The sequence below is a fragment of the Nematostella vectensis genome, chromosome 10 (genome assembly GCF_932526225.1).
Source record: "Nematostella vectensis chromosome 10, jaNemVect1.1, whole genome shotgun sequence".
Taxonomy (NCBI): Eukaryota; Metazoa; Cnidaria; class Anthozoa; order Actiniaria; family Edwardsiidae; genus Nematostella; species Nematostella vectensis.
Window position 1 is genome coordinate 13980511 of NC_064043.1, and position 16302 is coordinate 13996812.

The 16302-nt window shown below is 36.4% G+C and overlaps 3 protein-coding genes across 3 annotated transcripts; 2 read left to right on the top strand and 1 right to left on the bottom strand.

Annotated features, from left to right (window-relative positions):
• Positions 1–847: 847 nt before the first annotated feature.
• On the bottom strand, positions 848–4179 carry LOC5517783 (V-type proton ATPase 16 kDa proteolipid subunit c). Its single transcript, XM_001637683.3, has 4 exons — positions 3978–4179; positions 3745–3903; positions 2478–2502; positions 848–1868 (listed from the first exon to the last, which is right to left on the bottom strand). Exons 1-4 carry the CDS (start codon positions 4051–4053, stop codon positions 1658–1660), a joined length of 471 nt encoding a protein of 156 aa, XP_001637733.1. The 5' UTR covers positions 4054–4179; the 3' UTR covers positions 848–1657.
• Positions 4180–4541: 362 nt separating this feature from the next.
• On the top strand, positions 4542–10639 carry LOC5517735 (proteasome maturation protein). Its single transcript, XM_048733285.1, has 6 exons — positions 4542–4668; positions 7420–7514; positions 8647–8707; positions 9001–9102; positions 9463–9556; positions 10258–10639. Exons 1-6 carry the CDS (start codon positions 4621–4623, stop codon positions 10323–10325), a joined length of 468 nt encoding a protein of 155 aa, XP_048589242.1. The 5' UTR covers positions 4542–4620; the 3' UTR covers positions 10326–10639.
• A 1164-nt stretch (positions 10640–11803) lies between these two features.
• On the top strand, positions 11804–16302 carry LOC5517782 (histone PARylation factor 1-like). Its single transcript, XM_048733284.1, has 6 exons — positions 11804–11951; positions 12049–12177; positions 13302–13482; positions 14644–14742; positions 14894–15132; positions 15904–16302. The coding sequence occupies exons 1-6, from the start codon at positions 11846–11848 to the stop codon at positions 16203–16205; spliced, it is 1056 nt and encodes a 351-aa protein (XP_048589241.1). The 5' UTR covers positions 11804–11845; the 3' UTR covers positions 16206–16302.

A 16302-nucleotide genomic window follows, 5' to 3' on the forward strand; every position in this document is an offset into this window, starting at 1 on the left:
GCAGTGTAAACAATTTTGGAATCAATTTGGTTTCAGAAAAGACAGCATTTAGTAGAGCTGTGGTGATTCATTAGAAAATTATTTTCTCATCCAGGCAAAGCCAAACAAGAAAAAATCATCATGAATCCACCTTTGCTTGCAAATATCCATAAACAAAGCACTCAATTATGCCCCAAAAGACTTCATGATGTCCTGAGACACTCCTATTATGCTGTATTAGGTGCTGACTAGGTGCAGCTGTGTTTGACTTTGACAGGCTGTATAAAACTCAGAATAGGGGGGGAGGTATCTGTTTTTTTGTAAATTCAGCTCAAAAATAGCCAGGAGTCAATGGGTTAATCCACCACCCCTAGATTTTAATCAAAATAACTAGGCCTTTTTAGACTTGTGCTGTGAGATACACCAATGGATTGGATCACATATATGCCATTTCTAGCAAGTGAATATCTTTAACCTAGAAAATAGATTTTTTTTTTTACTTGGACATGACTGGGCTCGTTGATAGGGATGATATGCATAGCTTTTTTTAGAAAAAAATGCTCAAGAAAACATCAGATTCAGGCAAGGTTTTGCGATAAGATTACTTTGACGGTGAATATACTGCTTTGAATTTATAAAGGCAAATATTTTTATAGAATTTGGGCTCCCTGTGGTTTCCCCAATGGTTTTAACATAAGAATTATCTGTTAGAATATCAGCCATAACTTAAAGGAGGCTTGTTTGTATATCAAGCAGAATTTGCCTACACTGTTGTATACACCTTGCTTGCGAAAAAGGCATTGTTCTCGGGCAGTGAGGCAAAAATAGCCAGGAGTCAATGGGTTAAAGAAGTATTCCATTAACAAAATCTGGAACAGCATTTTATTCAACAGAAGCATACAGTAATTCCATCACCTAATGTATATAGTATTTAGTTACTCGATATGTACGGTGTCCTTACTATAATGTAAACCCCCTTACATTGCTGTATCTTTCAATAGATATATCCATAAACTTACAGCACCACAGAAGGTACACACGACTGCAGTTCACTTAGACAGTAAAAAGGGTCAACTTGTGTCAAGTCAGCCCCCCTACCTCAACAACAGATTTCTTTAGACATTTTACAGAGTTCATTTTTTAGTATTTTGTTGCTTCAGTACACGAATGCCTAACAGAATCACAATGAAATATAATGGAAGTACTATGTCAGACTTGGATATTTTGTCATTCTACATCATAAAAAAATGCCTAGCTCCTGTTTTATAATGATCACATTTTCACTTATCACGATTTGCAATTTTTCATTAGTTTCAACAGCAACTTGACCAAAAAGAGTGCGAGCCAGCTCAAATCCAAAGCAAACAAGTCTCAAATTTCCCATCTGAGCATGTTTGCATAAACAAACCAAGAAACATTATTAACCAGTAGTACACCTTTAGACCCTGGCAATAATTACAAAGCTTGTACAGAACAACTTGAGCAGTGGGGGCTCGAAAACAGAATAAAAAATACATTTAATCTTTTTTATTCCAAAGATCTGATGAATCAGGGATAGATAAATGAAAACATAGGTACCAATACATTTTTTGATTTAAATGATTTCGAATTCAAAACAGTTGGGCTGTACAACCAAAGTAATTATACATGCATCATTCTAAGTGTATTAGCTAGATATCTAAGAGTTCTTGGTAGTGAGAATTAGGGCTACGATCAGGCCGTACAATCCCAGGACTTCAGCAAAGATAAGGATGAGGATCATGCCGACAAACAGACGTGGCTGCTGGGCTGTACCTCTGACACCTGCATCACCGACTATGCCGATGGCAAAACCTGCTGCAAGACCACTCAGCCCAACGCTCAGACCAGCGCCTAGATCGAGGAAGCTCCTACAATCAGACAGAAAGTGGTTAGCACAAGCGGTTTGGCAGTTAACTTTTGCGATGAGAGTAAGATATTGGTCTGGGTAAGACTTTTTGTAAAAAAAAATGTGGCTATGACAAAATAAATAAAAAACATTGTTATGAGTATTCCCAGAAAAAAAAAGAAAAATCCCTCACCACCAAAGGGAATTAGGGAGTGCCCCCCATCCACCCTTGTCACCTGGAATTTTGGCTTTGGGAATTACCAAGATAAACTAACAGACACGATATTAAGTGCTTCATCTGTTTTGGACATATTAATCTTTCTTTGCAAATGAATTAGTCAACTTGTCACCATATGGTATAACTAGAGATACTACAAACAAGATATAGAAAAACTAGATGGTCTGAGTAGGTGTGGGAAGACAAAGCTATAAGCAACACAAGGTTGAATAAGTATGTTGAATGCCTTTGCGAAACAAAGTAGATGCGCTGACGCTTCAAGCGTTAATTACTCTGTTTCACAGATGTGTTCAATATATTTTTTCAACCTTGTTTTGATTTATAAACTTGTCACTGTAGTTTGACCTTTATTTTCCGCCCTCACCGACTATGATTCACCCTATAGCTACTTACTTGTAAAGAGTGTAATCTTTGCTGACTGCAGAAAAGAACACAAAAAAGAACATCAGTGTAAGCTCTAACAAGCTTTACAAGGAAGAGATTACTAATCCCATATTTCTTTATTTTATTTTTATTTATATGGTTTGCCCGGAGGCTGGTAGATACCTACAGGGCATAGCCCCAAAACAGGTTCCCAAGGAATCAAGATATTACACTGTCAAACCAGGTCAAGTGTTCCCCCTAGAGCCAATGATTGACTTCATTATTTTCGAAATTTTATTAGATTATTTGCCAAGAAGTTTTCATTCTTGAAATGAGCAAAGCTTGATAATAATGATAATAATGATGATAAGACGTTGTCTTGTTTTACATGTGAATCAAGAGGTATTTACCCCCTCCCCCCTTATTAATTCACAGAAAGCTTTAGTAATCCCTCGGCTTGTCTAAGAAACAATAGTTCAAATTTTGTCCTATTTGTTGAGTTTAGACACAGGACAAGGCAAACTGAAAGGGAAGTTAGTCAATTTGAATACAATTAGAATGGAAACCCTTGGCTAATAATCAAATTAATTTCTGAATAATAAACTCAATAATCAGCCCTAGGGACATAACTGACCTTGTTTGACTGTAAGGGGGTGGGGGGGGACTCGGTTTTTATTCTACTTGAAACTGAATTTACAAAGAGAAAAGAAACTTGCAACTCCTATGTATCTCACTTGAATAATAATGCCTTTACTTAAAAGTACTCTTTCATACTTCTTTGTTTATATTTTTTATAGATATCCACATGATTTCAGACAGAAGATTTCAGACAACTCTTTTCACATAATTTCTCAATAAAAACCCAATGAGAAATTCTTTAAGTTAAAAAGAAAAGATTAAATGACCTGATGATCAGTGCGACAAATATATAACTTAAGGTCCAATGAGTTTGATTAGGGAAATCAAATAATAATTCAAATAAAAATCTCAACAATGTAATGAAATATGTAATATTCTCTACGTTTAATTTGATGCTTGTAGGCTTATTAGAGATGGAAATCATGAGTTTTTTCGTCATTTTCGTGTGACAAGCACCAGGTGGTGTTTTTATATAAGAAAAATATTCTGGGTTTATGATTTGTTTTCGTCATACAATTTCAAATAGATAACTAAATTAAGGAAAAACTTGAAATATCCTAAATCAAATATCAAGTTTAATATGTATGGGTCTAGAACAGCGTTTATATTACATGATTCTATGATTTTCACTGTAAAATCGGTAACAAAATGCACTTACTTGAGCTTCCAATAAGAACTGCTACGACCAGGCCATAAATGGCGATAATACCAGCCATAACGACTGGAATAATGGACTTCATGATCAGCTCTGGTCTCATCACACTCATCGCTGCGATCCCTGTACCGCTTTTCGCTGTTCCGTAAGCTGCTCCTAGGGCTAAAAACGCGAGAACATTTCACAACGATGATTCGACCCTGAAAGCACGCGCCGAGGAAACGCCATAAACTCACCACTAAAAACCATAGCGGCCGTCGCCCCCATTACACCAAAAAAAGCTACGTAGGATGGCTGGTCTCCGTCAGACATTTTGGTGAGTTTTGTGAGGTTGAATAAGAGAGAAACACCGCCCAAATGAGGATAAGTGAAGAGAAGATGACTTGCACAAGATGGCGGAGTAGATGACACGACCGAATGCTTGTCACGAGACCTGGCCGAATACATTTCCGGAGTTCGGCACCAGGCTATCGAAAATTCTACGAAAACCCTATGTCGATACTCGGCTGTTAACGAAAATGATGTCAACTCGAACGGAGAGTTATCGACTGACCGGTGAAACAATATAATTTTCGCGCGCAGTAGTAATAATAGAAGTCTAATCTAATCTAAAGAAGGTACCGATGGAACGCAAAGGGATGGCAGCTTTGTAGTAGCATAGTCTTTTGCCTTTCCCTACTGCTGTCAACAAACAATTACAGTAACAAATTAACTATCTTTTTTATCCCAATATACAATCGAGTGATCACTGCGTTATAAAACTTGTATAAATTAATTTAAAATCTTTAGAAATGAGAGCAATTTGCTTTTGATAAAAATGTCCGATTTTTCAGTCAAGCGAGCCTGCGCTCCCTGTGTTCTGGGGAACACAGTTTAGCGATGCGCATGCGCAAAATTATCACACACAAAAAGATGGCTGCCGGCATGGTGAGTTTTGACTGTATTTTCACCGTATGTTTGTACGAGTTGTCGAATGTGGGGCAATTTTTACTATAGCGAGAAATATCCGCCGTTGTTCGCTTAACCACATTACTTAAGTTAAGTCCTTTGCACTACCTTTCCATTACTTTTTTTTTACTATATTACTACAGTGTCCCATAAAATTTTGCACTGTCATTGACAAGCGCAGGAACATATAGGACAGTTAACGACTTCAGATCTGAACTATTTTATTGTACAAAGATATGTCGATATTTTTTTTAATATTTAATATCTTGGTAGCTAAATTCTTAAACTTCTCAATTTGTTGTTTGTTTGCAAAATTCAGGCATTTGATTCATAATCACTTTCTTTGTGCCCGTGCGAGGTGGACTAGGAAAATCCTAGGATAACCTAGGAATATCCTAGGATATCCTAGGATTTTATTCCTAGGAAATCCTAAGAAAAACCTAGGAATGAGGTGTGAAATTTAACGGTAAATTGGGACAAAACAAACAAGAGTTTCCTAAGATTTTCCTAGGAAATTCTTAAGAATTTCTAAACCACAAACCACTAAACCACATACAATGAAAACATTCAAGGTTCTTTTTATTCAAAGTTTAGGTGCATCACATTTTTGCAGGTTAATTGTAAATACAAACATACATTAGAACTCACATAAATAAGACTATTGTCTATTTGAGCAAAATCTTGGACTTAGAAAACCAGTCCCATGTATGCCAGCACAACTAATATATGTGGGTCCCGTTTAGATGAGTTTTATGTTTAAAATAATCTAACCTCATTCAAGCAACCCTGGTGCCTCAGTATAAAACAAAATGGAAGCAAAATGATATAGGAAAAAAGAATACTAGCTACATTATAATATGCATCTTTGTATAGTCATAGTTTATAACTTTGTATATTCAGATAAGAAGCTAGAAGCCTAAAGCCTTTATGCACCATTTAAATTCGAACCCTAGTAGGTTAGCATAAAAAGATAACTAGGTTCTTCATTAGAAGGGTTTTACTTTAATCAGAATATAAAAAATACTAACTTATCTGGACAAGAACCAACTACAGTAATATTGGATATTTAAAATAAATACCTGGACAAATTTTAGGTGCAAGACTGATTACTAGGTTTTCACTAAGCTAAGTTTGCCAATTTTCTGCTTCAAGCAACAGTTTATAAAGCATAGAAACTTTATATGTAAGTTCAGTGAATTAGTGTATCAGTTTGAAAAGTTTTTATTTGATTCTTGCTATTCACGCATCAATTACATTCCTTTTACCTCAAATTTCTTTCTTTTCTGGCTTTGCAACTTGGGCACATTTTGCTATTTCTATCATAATGTCCTGCAAACATATTAAGAGAAACACATAAGAAGGTAGTAGTGTTAAGAAGAAAAGAATCACAAAACACATCTAGTTCGAGAAGTCCGCTCACAAACGATGATTCTATGCTAAAGTTGGTTGCAGAAATCACATTTATTATTGATCCTGTTACATTATAAAGCCCATTGCACACTAACCTTTCACTTCAATCCATGTTCTGCTCATCAATTCCTTAAAATAGGGGAATTTCACGTAGAAAAGACGGGAGTAAACGGCTATCCGTTTGGAGGCTATGATAATGGCGCTCGTTTGACCGTTATGGTTTTGCGTCTTGGGCCCAAGTCCCTCTCGGCCACTAAAGCAAAGGACGCCCGGTACATTTTCAATTTACGGTCTTCTATCTGCAAAGCGGGACTTCTTTTCTTATAAGCTCAAGTAGCATTTCTATTAGAAACAATATATATTATGTCTGAATCAGATCTAAGATTTTAAAACAATTATCACTCTTCGTATCTTTCTTCTCAATGTAGTACTAATTCTGAAAAAGTACACCTCATAAAACTGGTGTTCGAGTCCAATGCCTACCTTTGATTACGTTTCTTATTGTTGTGGTACAGCTTACAATATATTCAAGTATGGTGAGATCTGTTCTTTTGATAAAAATGTTCGTTTAGGATTTATTAAGAATTTCCTATGAGTTCCTAGATAGTATAGAATGCTTCAAATCTTCTTCTTAAGAATTCCTAAGATTTCCTAATCTCAATTATTCTGATTTTCTGGTCTACTGTTTATACTAGGAAATCCTAGGAATTTTTAGGAAGTTGAATCATATTTTGTTAACACCTTTAGATCAAACTTAGGAAATCTTAGAAAATTCCTAGGAATTCCTAAAAACCTAGGAATCCATCTCGCACGGGTAGGGTTTGACACTAAGTTCCTTTTTTTCAAAAGTTAATGGTACCTATTACCAGCTACCTATTACTATCTACTTTAGATCTTTTTACTTTGGCTTGCTTCCTTATCTGTTGGCTGAGATATTTTAGTTTTTGACTTGTTCTTTTAGATGATCAGATTTTGGTAATATTTTCTTATGGCAAACATAGATATGAGTATCTTACATGAACTTCTTGGCAAAGAGTATATAATAATAGGTACTGTTTGTGCTTAGCATAGGTTTGAGGTTCTATTAGTTATGTTTGCTAGCTCTGAGGGCCACATTTTCTCAGTACAGCCCTGTTTAGCTGTTAATGACTGATTTTTTTTTTCAGACCCTAATTTTTGCCTGTTTGTTTAGTTACTGTAGCTTGTGCAGGGGGTTACCATGCCTGTGAGGGAGGAATAGATAGAAAATAATAGTCACACACACTTTTTTTTGTTGTGCCCACTAGGAAAAAGATAAAAGGATATCATTTCTCTTTTTAGAGTGGAGTTTCAACTATCTTGCCCAAAGCTGGAGGGCCAGTAGAAGTCGTATCTGATGAAGGGTTGTATGGAGTACCTGATAAAATGAAAAATGGGTAAGTCCCCCCTTTGTTTCTGAGATTTCAAGTAATTTATGGGCTCACTTGAATAAATTTTTATCAAGCCATCTTGTTGTAATGCATTGACCAATCACAGAGTAGAGATGTGTTCAGTTAAAATTCAAACCTTAGCATACCTGTAGGCTTTAGATGGCGGCCATGAACTACGATTTCAAGGTTTTTTATTGCCAGAATCAGCATCTAAAGCCTACAGGTAGGCTATTCAAATATTAGAGGCAAGAGTTGTCAGAATTCTAAGATCTGCAGTAAGACACGGTGATGGAAAGTTCTTGGAATTTTAAGATCTTCAGTAAGATACAGTGAGGGAAAGTTCTTGGAATTCTAAGATATGTAGTAAGGTACAGTGAGGGAAAGTTCTTGGAATTCTAAGATATACAGTGAGGTACAGTGAGGTACAGTGAGGGAAAGTTCTTGGAATTCTAAGATATGCAGTAAGATACAGTGAGGGAAAGTTCTTGGAATTCTAAGATATGCAGTAAGATACAGTGAGGGAAAGTTCTTGGAATTCTAAGATATGCAGTAAGGTACAGTGAGGGAAAGTTCTTGGAATTCTAAGATCTGCAGTAAGATACAGTGATGGAAAGTTCTTGGAATTCTAAGATCTGCAGTAAGATACAGTGAGGGAAAGTTCTTGGAATTCTAAGATCTGCAGTAAGATACAGTGAGGGAAAGTTCTTGGAATTCTAAGATATGCAGTAAGATACAGTGAGGGAAAGTTCTTGGAATTCTAAGATATGCAGTAAGGTACAGTGAGGGAAAGTTCTTGGAATTCTAAGATATGCAGTAAGGTACAGTGATAAAAAGTTCTTGGAAATCTAAGATATACAGTGAGATACAGTGAGGGAAAGTTTTTGGAATTCTAAGATATGCAGTAAGGTACAGTGAGGGAAAGTTCTTGGAATTCTAAGATATACAGTGAGATACAGTGAGGGAAAGTTCTTGGAATTCTAAGATATACAGTGAGATACAGTGAGGGAAAGTTCTTGGTGTATGGGTGACAGCCAAAGCTACAGTAAATATTAAATAGATTTGGCATGAAGTAAACATGCATTTATATTGAACTGTCACTTTGCAACTGGCACATTTTAAGAAAATCATTGATTTTTAGATTTTCAGGAGCAAGACAGAGACTTACTGCGGCTCATCCACTAGAATATTCTGAAATAAATGTAAGTATTTGTGTAAAAGAACATAGTGAGATTTGTTATAAAGGTACTAATCCCAGGAACATTGTACAGTAATTGTACAATCAATTCTGAAGGAGTTAATGACCAAATTAGAGGTACTGTATACAATAAATGAACAAAAAGAACTGGATAATGATATCTTAGTCCTTGCCTAAATTGACCCTGCGTGATCATAGCAACTAGTACAGTATATCTTAAACATAAAAGTCCTTATTCACAATTACACCTAATCACATCCATTGATCTCATTTAATTTCTTTTTTTCCATTCTGTAGTTTACTAAAAACCAAGAGCGTCTTGATATGAAGATGCTGAGAAACACCCAAGGGCTGCATGCTCCTCTGAAACTACAGATGGAGAGAGCAGTTACCTCCAAGGTAATGGCACAGATATTTCCATGTATCACATATTGTTAGGTACATATCCTGGATAATTGGGACTGTCTTCACTTGCACTGTAAGCATGCACTTGCATCGCTGCCCAGTGCTGTAGCGAGCCTCAAAATATTGCAAGGGGGGGGGGGGGGGGGGGGCAATATAGAAACAAAGAAATATTTGGGGGCACAGCCTTATAATTTTTGAAAATATTGAGGGTGGGGGGGGGGGCTGGGGGCATGTACCCCCCGTGCCCCACCCCCTGCTATAGCCCTGCTGCTTCCTTCTCTGTAGCTGCTTTCTTAGCTAATGTTGAATTATATGCCTTTATGGCTCATTAATGTCATCTACCGTATATATTAGATTCGTCGGCTGCCATGTCTACCTAGCTCAATGGTGGCCCTAGATACTGTTCTTGGAACTGATGATGTCATAGGCTTTGAGGACTATCTAGGTGGTAAGTACTCTTTATACTTAATCAAAGATGATGGTAAAAAATGAGCATCAACACTTCTTGTTAACAGCATTCTCCTTCAAAGACTTTGTGTTCAATAGATTAAAACTCATGATTGGTAAGGGTGTCAATTAAAAGGGGGCATTTTATTTACTTGAATACTGTATGTATCTCCGTTGATTTAATACTTCCGTGGATTCAGGGGTGTGAAGGGGCTTTCTAAGGTCTGTGATAAGTCCCTGGTTTTCTTGTGGCCCATGAATTAACTATTTTTTCTTGCATGACATCTGGTCCACACTCTTGCAAAATATGTATAATGTAGTAATTGATTACAGTTTCAATATTGTTTAAGATTATTATGTCATTGATTTTGCGTTCTCCCTTATATTTTTAGACATGTAGAAAATTATTTCTGTAATTGTCAAAAAACATTGGTCCATGAAAATGTGAACATTTGGACTTTTTATTTATATTATGTGAATGCTCCCCCTCACCCTGTTGTGGATTGAGAGGAAGACTTGCTGTGAAAAGTTTGTGCTGCCCAATGGAAAATACCTTGTTCATATTTTTTTTGTTATATTGAGTTTTACAGAAACTCATAGTTAGTATAACCTTATTGGATTAATCAAAGCTTTATCTTATTTGAGCATTTTCATTTTGGTGATTTAGTGTAATTTAATAAATCATCTTTTGACTATTTTCAGATCCATTAGACCAAGAGGTCATGGGGGATGCACACAGCCTTATGGAGAGGAAGCTTGGAATACACTGATCTCTAATTCTATCAACTTGCTCGCATTTTCTGTCTTATTGTCCACAAAGCTCTTTTACTGTACATTATGCTAGGCATTGACTATCTAAAAGCCTGCACTGTTTGACCCTGGAAATATAATGGAATTTGAAGCCATGTGGAGGTATGATCTTTCATTCATGTGGGTCAGATTTTGATGGGGCAGGATCTTTAAAATATAAATTGGACTTTGCCACACGAAAGCATGGCCTATGCAAACACTGCAGCTTTCTGAAGCATGGACATTGAAAAATGTAAATGTACTGTAACATCTGAAATAAAGCTATGTCTTAGTATATATTGTACCAGTTTACTTCCAGAGAGCCGACCGAAATGTCAACTGAGAAGACACAAAAGAATGTTTTAGAATCTGTGCTATTAAACAGGCCATCCGCTTTGTTATCAGTCACATCCTCAAAGAAACTTCCAATAGACACACTGCTTCAATTTTTACATATTTGTCTTGTATTCCATTAAAAATAATCAGAGATTATTACGTTATCGACTGGAAGTCAACTGGTGGGGTCAGTATGCAGCTCTTACAAGCTGCATCTTGATTGGGCAAATGAACAATATCCGCACCTCGACACAGAGCAAGAAGAATAGAGACAAAAGAACTCCTTTGTAGAGCAAAGGTAATAGGAGACAAAGCAGCTGCAAACTTACTCAACTGGTGCCATTGCTGCTTTAAGTAACCATGCTAAGTAACCATGATACTTATGTTTGTGCACCCCCCCCCCTAGCAAATTCTAGATGCATGCCTGAGACATCCCATGAGGAAGCATTGCCACCCACATACCAAAGAACCCCCAACCTAAAGCCAGCCTACGGATTTGTCAGAGACTCCAAGATTCACTGTAATCCAATAGCCAAAGAGAGCACGGCTTAATTGTTCATTGACCATTAGTGAACTAGTCCAGGGGGGTTCCTCCCATGTCGACCTGATAGGAATGCTCGTCGTATTTTTTAGGGCCTCTGGTATTTTTAAGGGGGGTGTCTGAGAGAAAATACACTCTTTCTACTAGAAATGGTGTTTTCAGTGTTTCGCAGAAAGAGGTGCTATGAGGCAATGTTTTCTAAAATATTTGACAGGGGCGGATCCAGAAGTTTTAAAAAGGGGGGAGAGAAGCAAAAGTTTCAAGAAAGGGGGGCCGGACTTATTGTTCTTCAGTATATTTCCTTATATTTCTTGTTATTTTTAAGCCAAATGTCTGAAAATAGGGGAGCAGGAACACCCTCGGCCCCCTCTAGATCTGCTCCTGCTTGATACTTCCGACTTCTAAACAAAACTGCCACAAACGGTGTTATACAATGAGTTACTTAAATCTGCATTTTGTTATTTTTTGGGATTTTTTTTTCTTTTAGGGTATTTTTCAGGGCAACAATTTTTGGTGTTCGGGTATTTTTTAGGGGTATTTTCTTTTTTGGAACCCTTGGTACCCAGGTACGCTCCTCATTTCGTTTCTCCCGCCAAATTTGAATACCACGTGACAAGAATAAACATGGCGGAGGTTTCATCGAAAAGGCGCAAGCGAAGTAATCAAGCTATAATTCCGCAAAATGGGAATGTCTCTTCGAGCTCAGTGAACGAATCGGAGAAGAAAAGAGGTTTCTGTTACTTAATGTGTTTTTTTTTCTGTTGTAAGAGCAATGTGTGTGAAGTATGAGTTGTTTGATGTTGACACTTCCCGAATGCGTTTTGTAGCAAAAACAGACATTGGTTGTCAATCGTCTGCTATCAAAAAGATAAAGAAGATGTTTGATGCTGTAATGCCGGAGGATTTTTACGATTTCTGGGCTTTTTGTGAGGAACTTAACCCAAAGAACCCAGAAGGTGAGTAGAGTGATAAATGCCCGTTCCGTGTTTTATTTCCCTGTTCCACAGCCTTTGAACGCCTGTTATGTTAGTACCAGTTTGACTTGCATTTATTCTCGACGCGCTGGGACCATGGTATTTCTTTGATGAAATGATCTCATTTGATGCAACTATTTAGCCGAAATCATAGGCTTATAAAAAGCCAGTTCAGAGTTTAAGGAATGACCGGGGAAGAATGGGTCTAGTCTGACCAAAATCCACTGGAATTAAAGATTTTCCATACAAACATTTGTATTTTTTGCTCGATATGGGGTTTGCAAACTACGCCATTATTTCCGAAAATATCGGCCAAAGTTGAATGCCACCTCCAACGATAGTACGAATCGCTGCAGGCGATGTCTTTGGAGGCCAGCAGCGATAAACAACCAAGAATTTGGGCTTATCGCGCCATTGACCGAGCAACTACAAGACAGTATTTTGCTGTACTGTTTGCGGCTTATTCCATGTTTTATCGACACTTTTTTTATTGAACATCGGAGAATAAGACCCACATTTGATCACACTGAGGCAAAAAGTTTGTTTCGTAAAGCATACATGAATATCTCTGAGAGTTTTGACTGAAAAGGCATACAGTATTGCAATTGTAGGAGAGGGGTTAATTGTCAGTTTTATCATCACTTGCCGCTGAGGCAATTTTTGTATAATAATCATCAGAGAGCCATCGCTAATGAATTATACCTTAGGATTCATGTCGCGTCCTGTTTTGGTCAATACCTATGCAAAATAGTACTTTTTGGAGCGCATTTATACACCCAATATTGCTCCAAAAATACAGAGGTTTGTATGGGGAACAATCAACTTTTGGTGGATTTTGGTCCACTCAACCCATTCTTCCCCAGTCATCCTTAAACTCTGAACTAGCATATACAGAAGTGGCCCAAGGAGAAAGTGGGGGGGACTCTCCATATAAAAAAGACAGAGATGATTATCGATGGAAAATAATAATAAAAAAAACAAGGAAGGACATAAAATCTGTCATTTAAAGCTCCCATACATTTCTTCTATAATTTCAATCAGGGGAGGGAGGGGGTACTACTTCATCACTGTCATTTTCATACTCTGATGTGTGTTGTTGCCTCTAGATGCCTTTATGGCTACCATGGGTCTACAGCTTGTTGGGCCATATGATGTTCTCACCGGTAAACTTGATGGTTTAAGTGAATCATCGTATCACCTGCACTGGAGATATTACTATGATCCTCCTGAATTCATGACAGTGATTAGAGGAAATGAAGATCAAGGCTTTCACATAGGTTATTACAGGTGATTGTACAAATGTATGCGTTTGTGATAATTTGGGTTATTTTAGATTTTGTAAAGATTTTGAATGAGGGTGTTTGGGATTGTTTTGGATCTTTTTCTGGCTTACTTGGACCTGGAAATGTTTTTTTGGCTTTGGGGCAAAAAACTGTTGTGAAAATAGGGAAGGAGTTTGCGCACCTCTGTCAATGTTTTTCTAGGGATACCCATAATGCAATGCAGGTATGGGAATAGTCTAAAATGGCCACTACTGTAGCTTGGCATTGAGAAATTAGTGTTAATAATTGTGGTTAATGGCTGTAAAATGGGACCTGATGGAGAGCAATAAAGTATCTATTTGTGAACTATAATATGTTTTTACTTTGTCCTTAATCATAGTTTGGTATTTTTTGTCTTTTTTTTGTGAGAAATGTTTCTGAGTTTAAGCATTTGCTTAGAAATTGGTCAGAAATCAATCCATCTCTCAGTTGAATCATAAATCAATTTATCTATTGGTTGAATCATAAATCATTCTATCTCTTGGTTGATCATCTACCCCTGGTATCTATGACTTGGATGAGTCGTTGGATGAATCCAGGTCTGATGTTGTTCAGTTTTCATTTTTGAGGTTTTGAAGTTGGACCTATATTTTACAGCAGATTTTGTCCACCATTTATATCATTGCCATCATTATCACTTATGTCATTGTTATTATTTTCATTAATATAATTGTCATCATTATCACCTATATCATTGTCATCATTATTATTTATATTGTTGTTGTCAACATTATCATTTATATCATTATTATTTATATCATTGTCATCATTATCATTTTTTATCATTATCATTTTTTTATCATTATCATCATAATCATTTATGTCATTGTCCTCATTATAATTAATATCATTATAATCATTATCATTTCTTATCATTATCCACATAATCATTTATGTCATTGATATAATTATCATTTTTATCATTATCATCATAATCATTCATATATCATTGTCATCATCATTCATATCTTCGGTATCATGTTTTTCATCATTCTTATAAAGAGGTCTCCATTAACAAAAAAATAAATCAAATGTTTAACAAATTTTTACCTTAAAACTACAAGTTGAAGAAATATGGTGCACACCTATATTTGAAGGTATTAATTCTAATAATTGATTTACCTAGGGATGAACCCCAAGCCTTACCAGTATTTGTAGCATCTAACAAAGCCAAGGTATCCTGTGAAATGAGTGTTATTGGAGAGAACCTTTTCTCTGCTCTCAAGTAAGTATAACTTTACAAGTTTTGATATTACATAATGTGAGCATCCTTTCTTCAGAGTACAGTAGTTGTCTAAACACATAGCCCCCCGAAAACTAATAACTGTTAAATAAAAATTGAGCCTTGATGTTCGATTTATGCACCTTCTTGTTAGTACATGCATTACCGAAAACCTCAAGAAAATCAAAGACAAATCACAACAAAGCTCCCTTAAAAAGATGCAAACATCTCTGATCACCAAAGCCAAAGAGCTACAGTACAGTCTTGCAACGACGACACCAGCAATAAAGGCAAGGAACAAGAAGGTTAACTCCAAAACACTCCATAAGGCAGGAATTGTAGTTCCTGTTAATGCTATGGATGTTGGTTACCGCCCACTCACTGTGACAGATGGTACGTAAGCCCATAATTCCCATAGGTCCCATCCCCAGGGATATAGACATATTGCATAAATATTTTGCCCAGGTTACAACTGGGCCATATGCTTTTAAAGTTTCCAGGGGCCAGAACCTAGGTATTTAGGGGGTGGTGGTAAAAAATTATATAGCAAGAAGTGTTTTAAGGTCCTTCTCCAGACATTTCTCCTGTGAATACTGGGTATTTTTTCCCATATTTTTTCTTTCTTACTTCTTTTTTGGTGAATTTGTTCGATATTTTGTTTGTGGAATTCTGACACCATTACAGTCTATCTATTAACGTTAACCTTGAAAAAAAGGTTCACATTTTTTATGCCTTTACCTTCCTTTATTGTGTAAAGATAGAAAAGCATATTCGTGAAAAACATGTTCCTTGGACCCGTGGCAAAAATGTACAAATAGATTTATGTTGTACGCTTTATTGTATTCCTTACTGAGTAAATTGAGATTTTGGTATTTCGAAATCAGACACGTGAATTTTTGATCTCTAAAAATTAATTTTCTATTTCCTAGTTTCTGGTGGTATGTACTAAACCTTTGAAAAAAAATTCGACAAACAAATTTAAACAATTTTTCTATGCTCGGGTTGAGCAGAAATTGAGTGATAATTCTGGGTAATTTGGGTCTATAGATGTCATATGTTGTAGCAAATTTTTCAAAGTAACATTATGTATTTCCTTTTCTATCCTAGTTTTTGAGTTTTTGGTAATTATTTTATGACTAATCCAGTTTTTTAATCTTTTTACAGCTGAGTTAAAAAAGATGCTGAAGACCATTACAGAAAGTGATAATAAGAGTGCAAAAGACAAAGCATCCGATGAACTCCAAGAACTTCTGACATTTGTGCAGTTTGCAAATGATGAAGGAGATTACGGAATGGGACTTGAGTTAGGCCTAGACTTGTTCTGCTTTGGAAGTAAACAATTCCATAACACCATTTTGCAGCTTCTGCCATTAGCTTATCAACTGCTTGGTAGAGAGAAGTATGCGAAGATTATACAAGAGCATTTGGAAAATAGAGACAGAGAAAAACTTTCTGAAGCATCGTGATTGTAATGAGATACGTTGTCACTCAAAAATATACTCTAAACGTTTATATGTGCGTTTCTGATATATTAAAAAGTTTGTCCTATGTCTATACGCTAAA

Bases quoted from the DNA above. Each gene is read 5' to 3' on its own strand.
- LOC5517783 (XM_001637683.3), bottom strand. From the start codon at position 4,053: ATGTCTGACGGAGACCAGCCATCCTACGTAGCTTTTTTTGGTGTAATG. The intron at 3,904-3,977 runs GTGAGTTTATGG...TCGCGTTTTTAG, and splicing joins GGCCGCTATGGTTTTTAGTG to CCCTAGGAGCAGCTTACGGA. The intron at 1,869-2,477 runs GTAAGTAGCTAT...GTCTGATTGTAG, and splicing joins AAAGATTACACTCTTTACAA to GAGCTTCCTCGATCTAGGCG.
- LOC5517782 (XM_048733284.1), top strand. From the start codon at position 11,846: ATGGCGGAGGTTTCATCGAAAAGGCGCAAGCGAAGTAATCAAGCTATA. The intron at 12,178-13,301 runs GTGAGTAGAGTG...TGTTGCCTCTAG, and splicing joins TAACCCAAAGAACCCAGAAG to ATGCCTTTATGGCTACCATG. The intron at 15,133-15,903 runs GTACGTAAGCCC...ATCTTTTTACAG, and splicing joins CCCACTCACTGTGACAGATG to CTGAGTTAAAAAAGATGCTG.
- LOC5517735 (XM_048733285.1), top strand. From the start codon at position 4,621: ATGCGCATGCGCAAAATTATCACACACAAAAAGATGGCTGCCGGCATG. The intron at 4,669-7,419 runs GTGAGTTTTGAC...TTCTCTTTTTAG, and splicing joins AAAAGATGGCTGCCGGCATG to AGTGGAGTTTCAACTATCTT. The intron at 7,515-8,646 runs GTAAGTCCCCCC...ATTGATTTTTAG, and splicing joins CCTGATAAAATGAAAAATGG to ATTTTCAGGAGCAAGACAGA.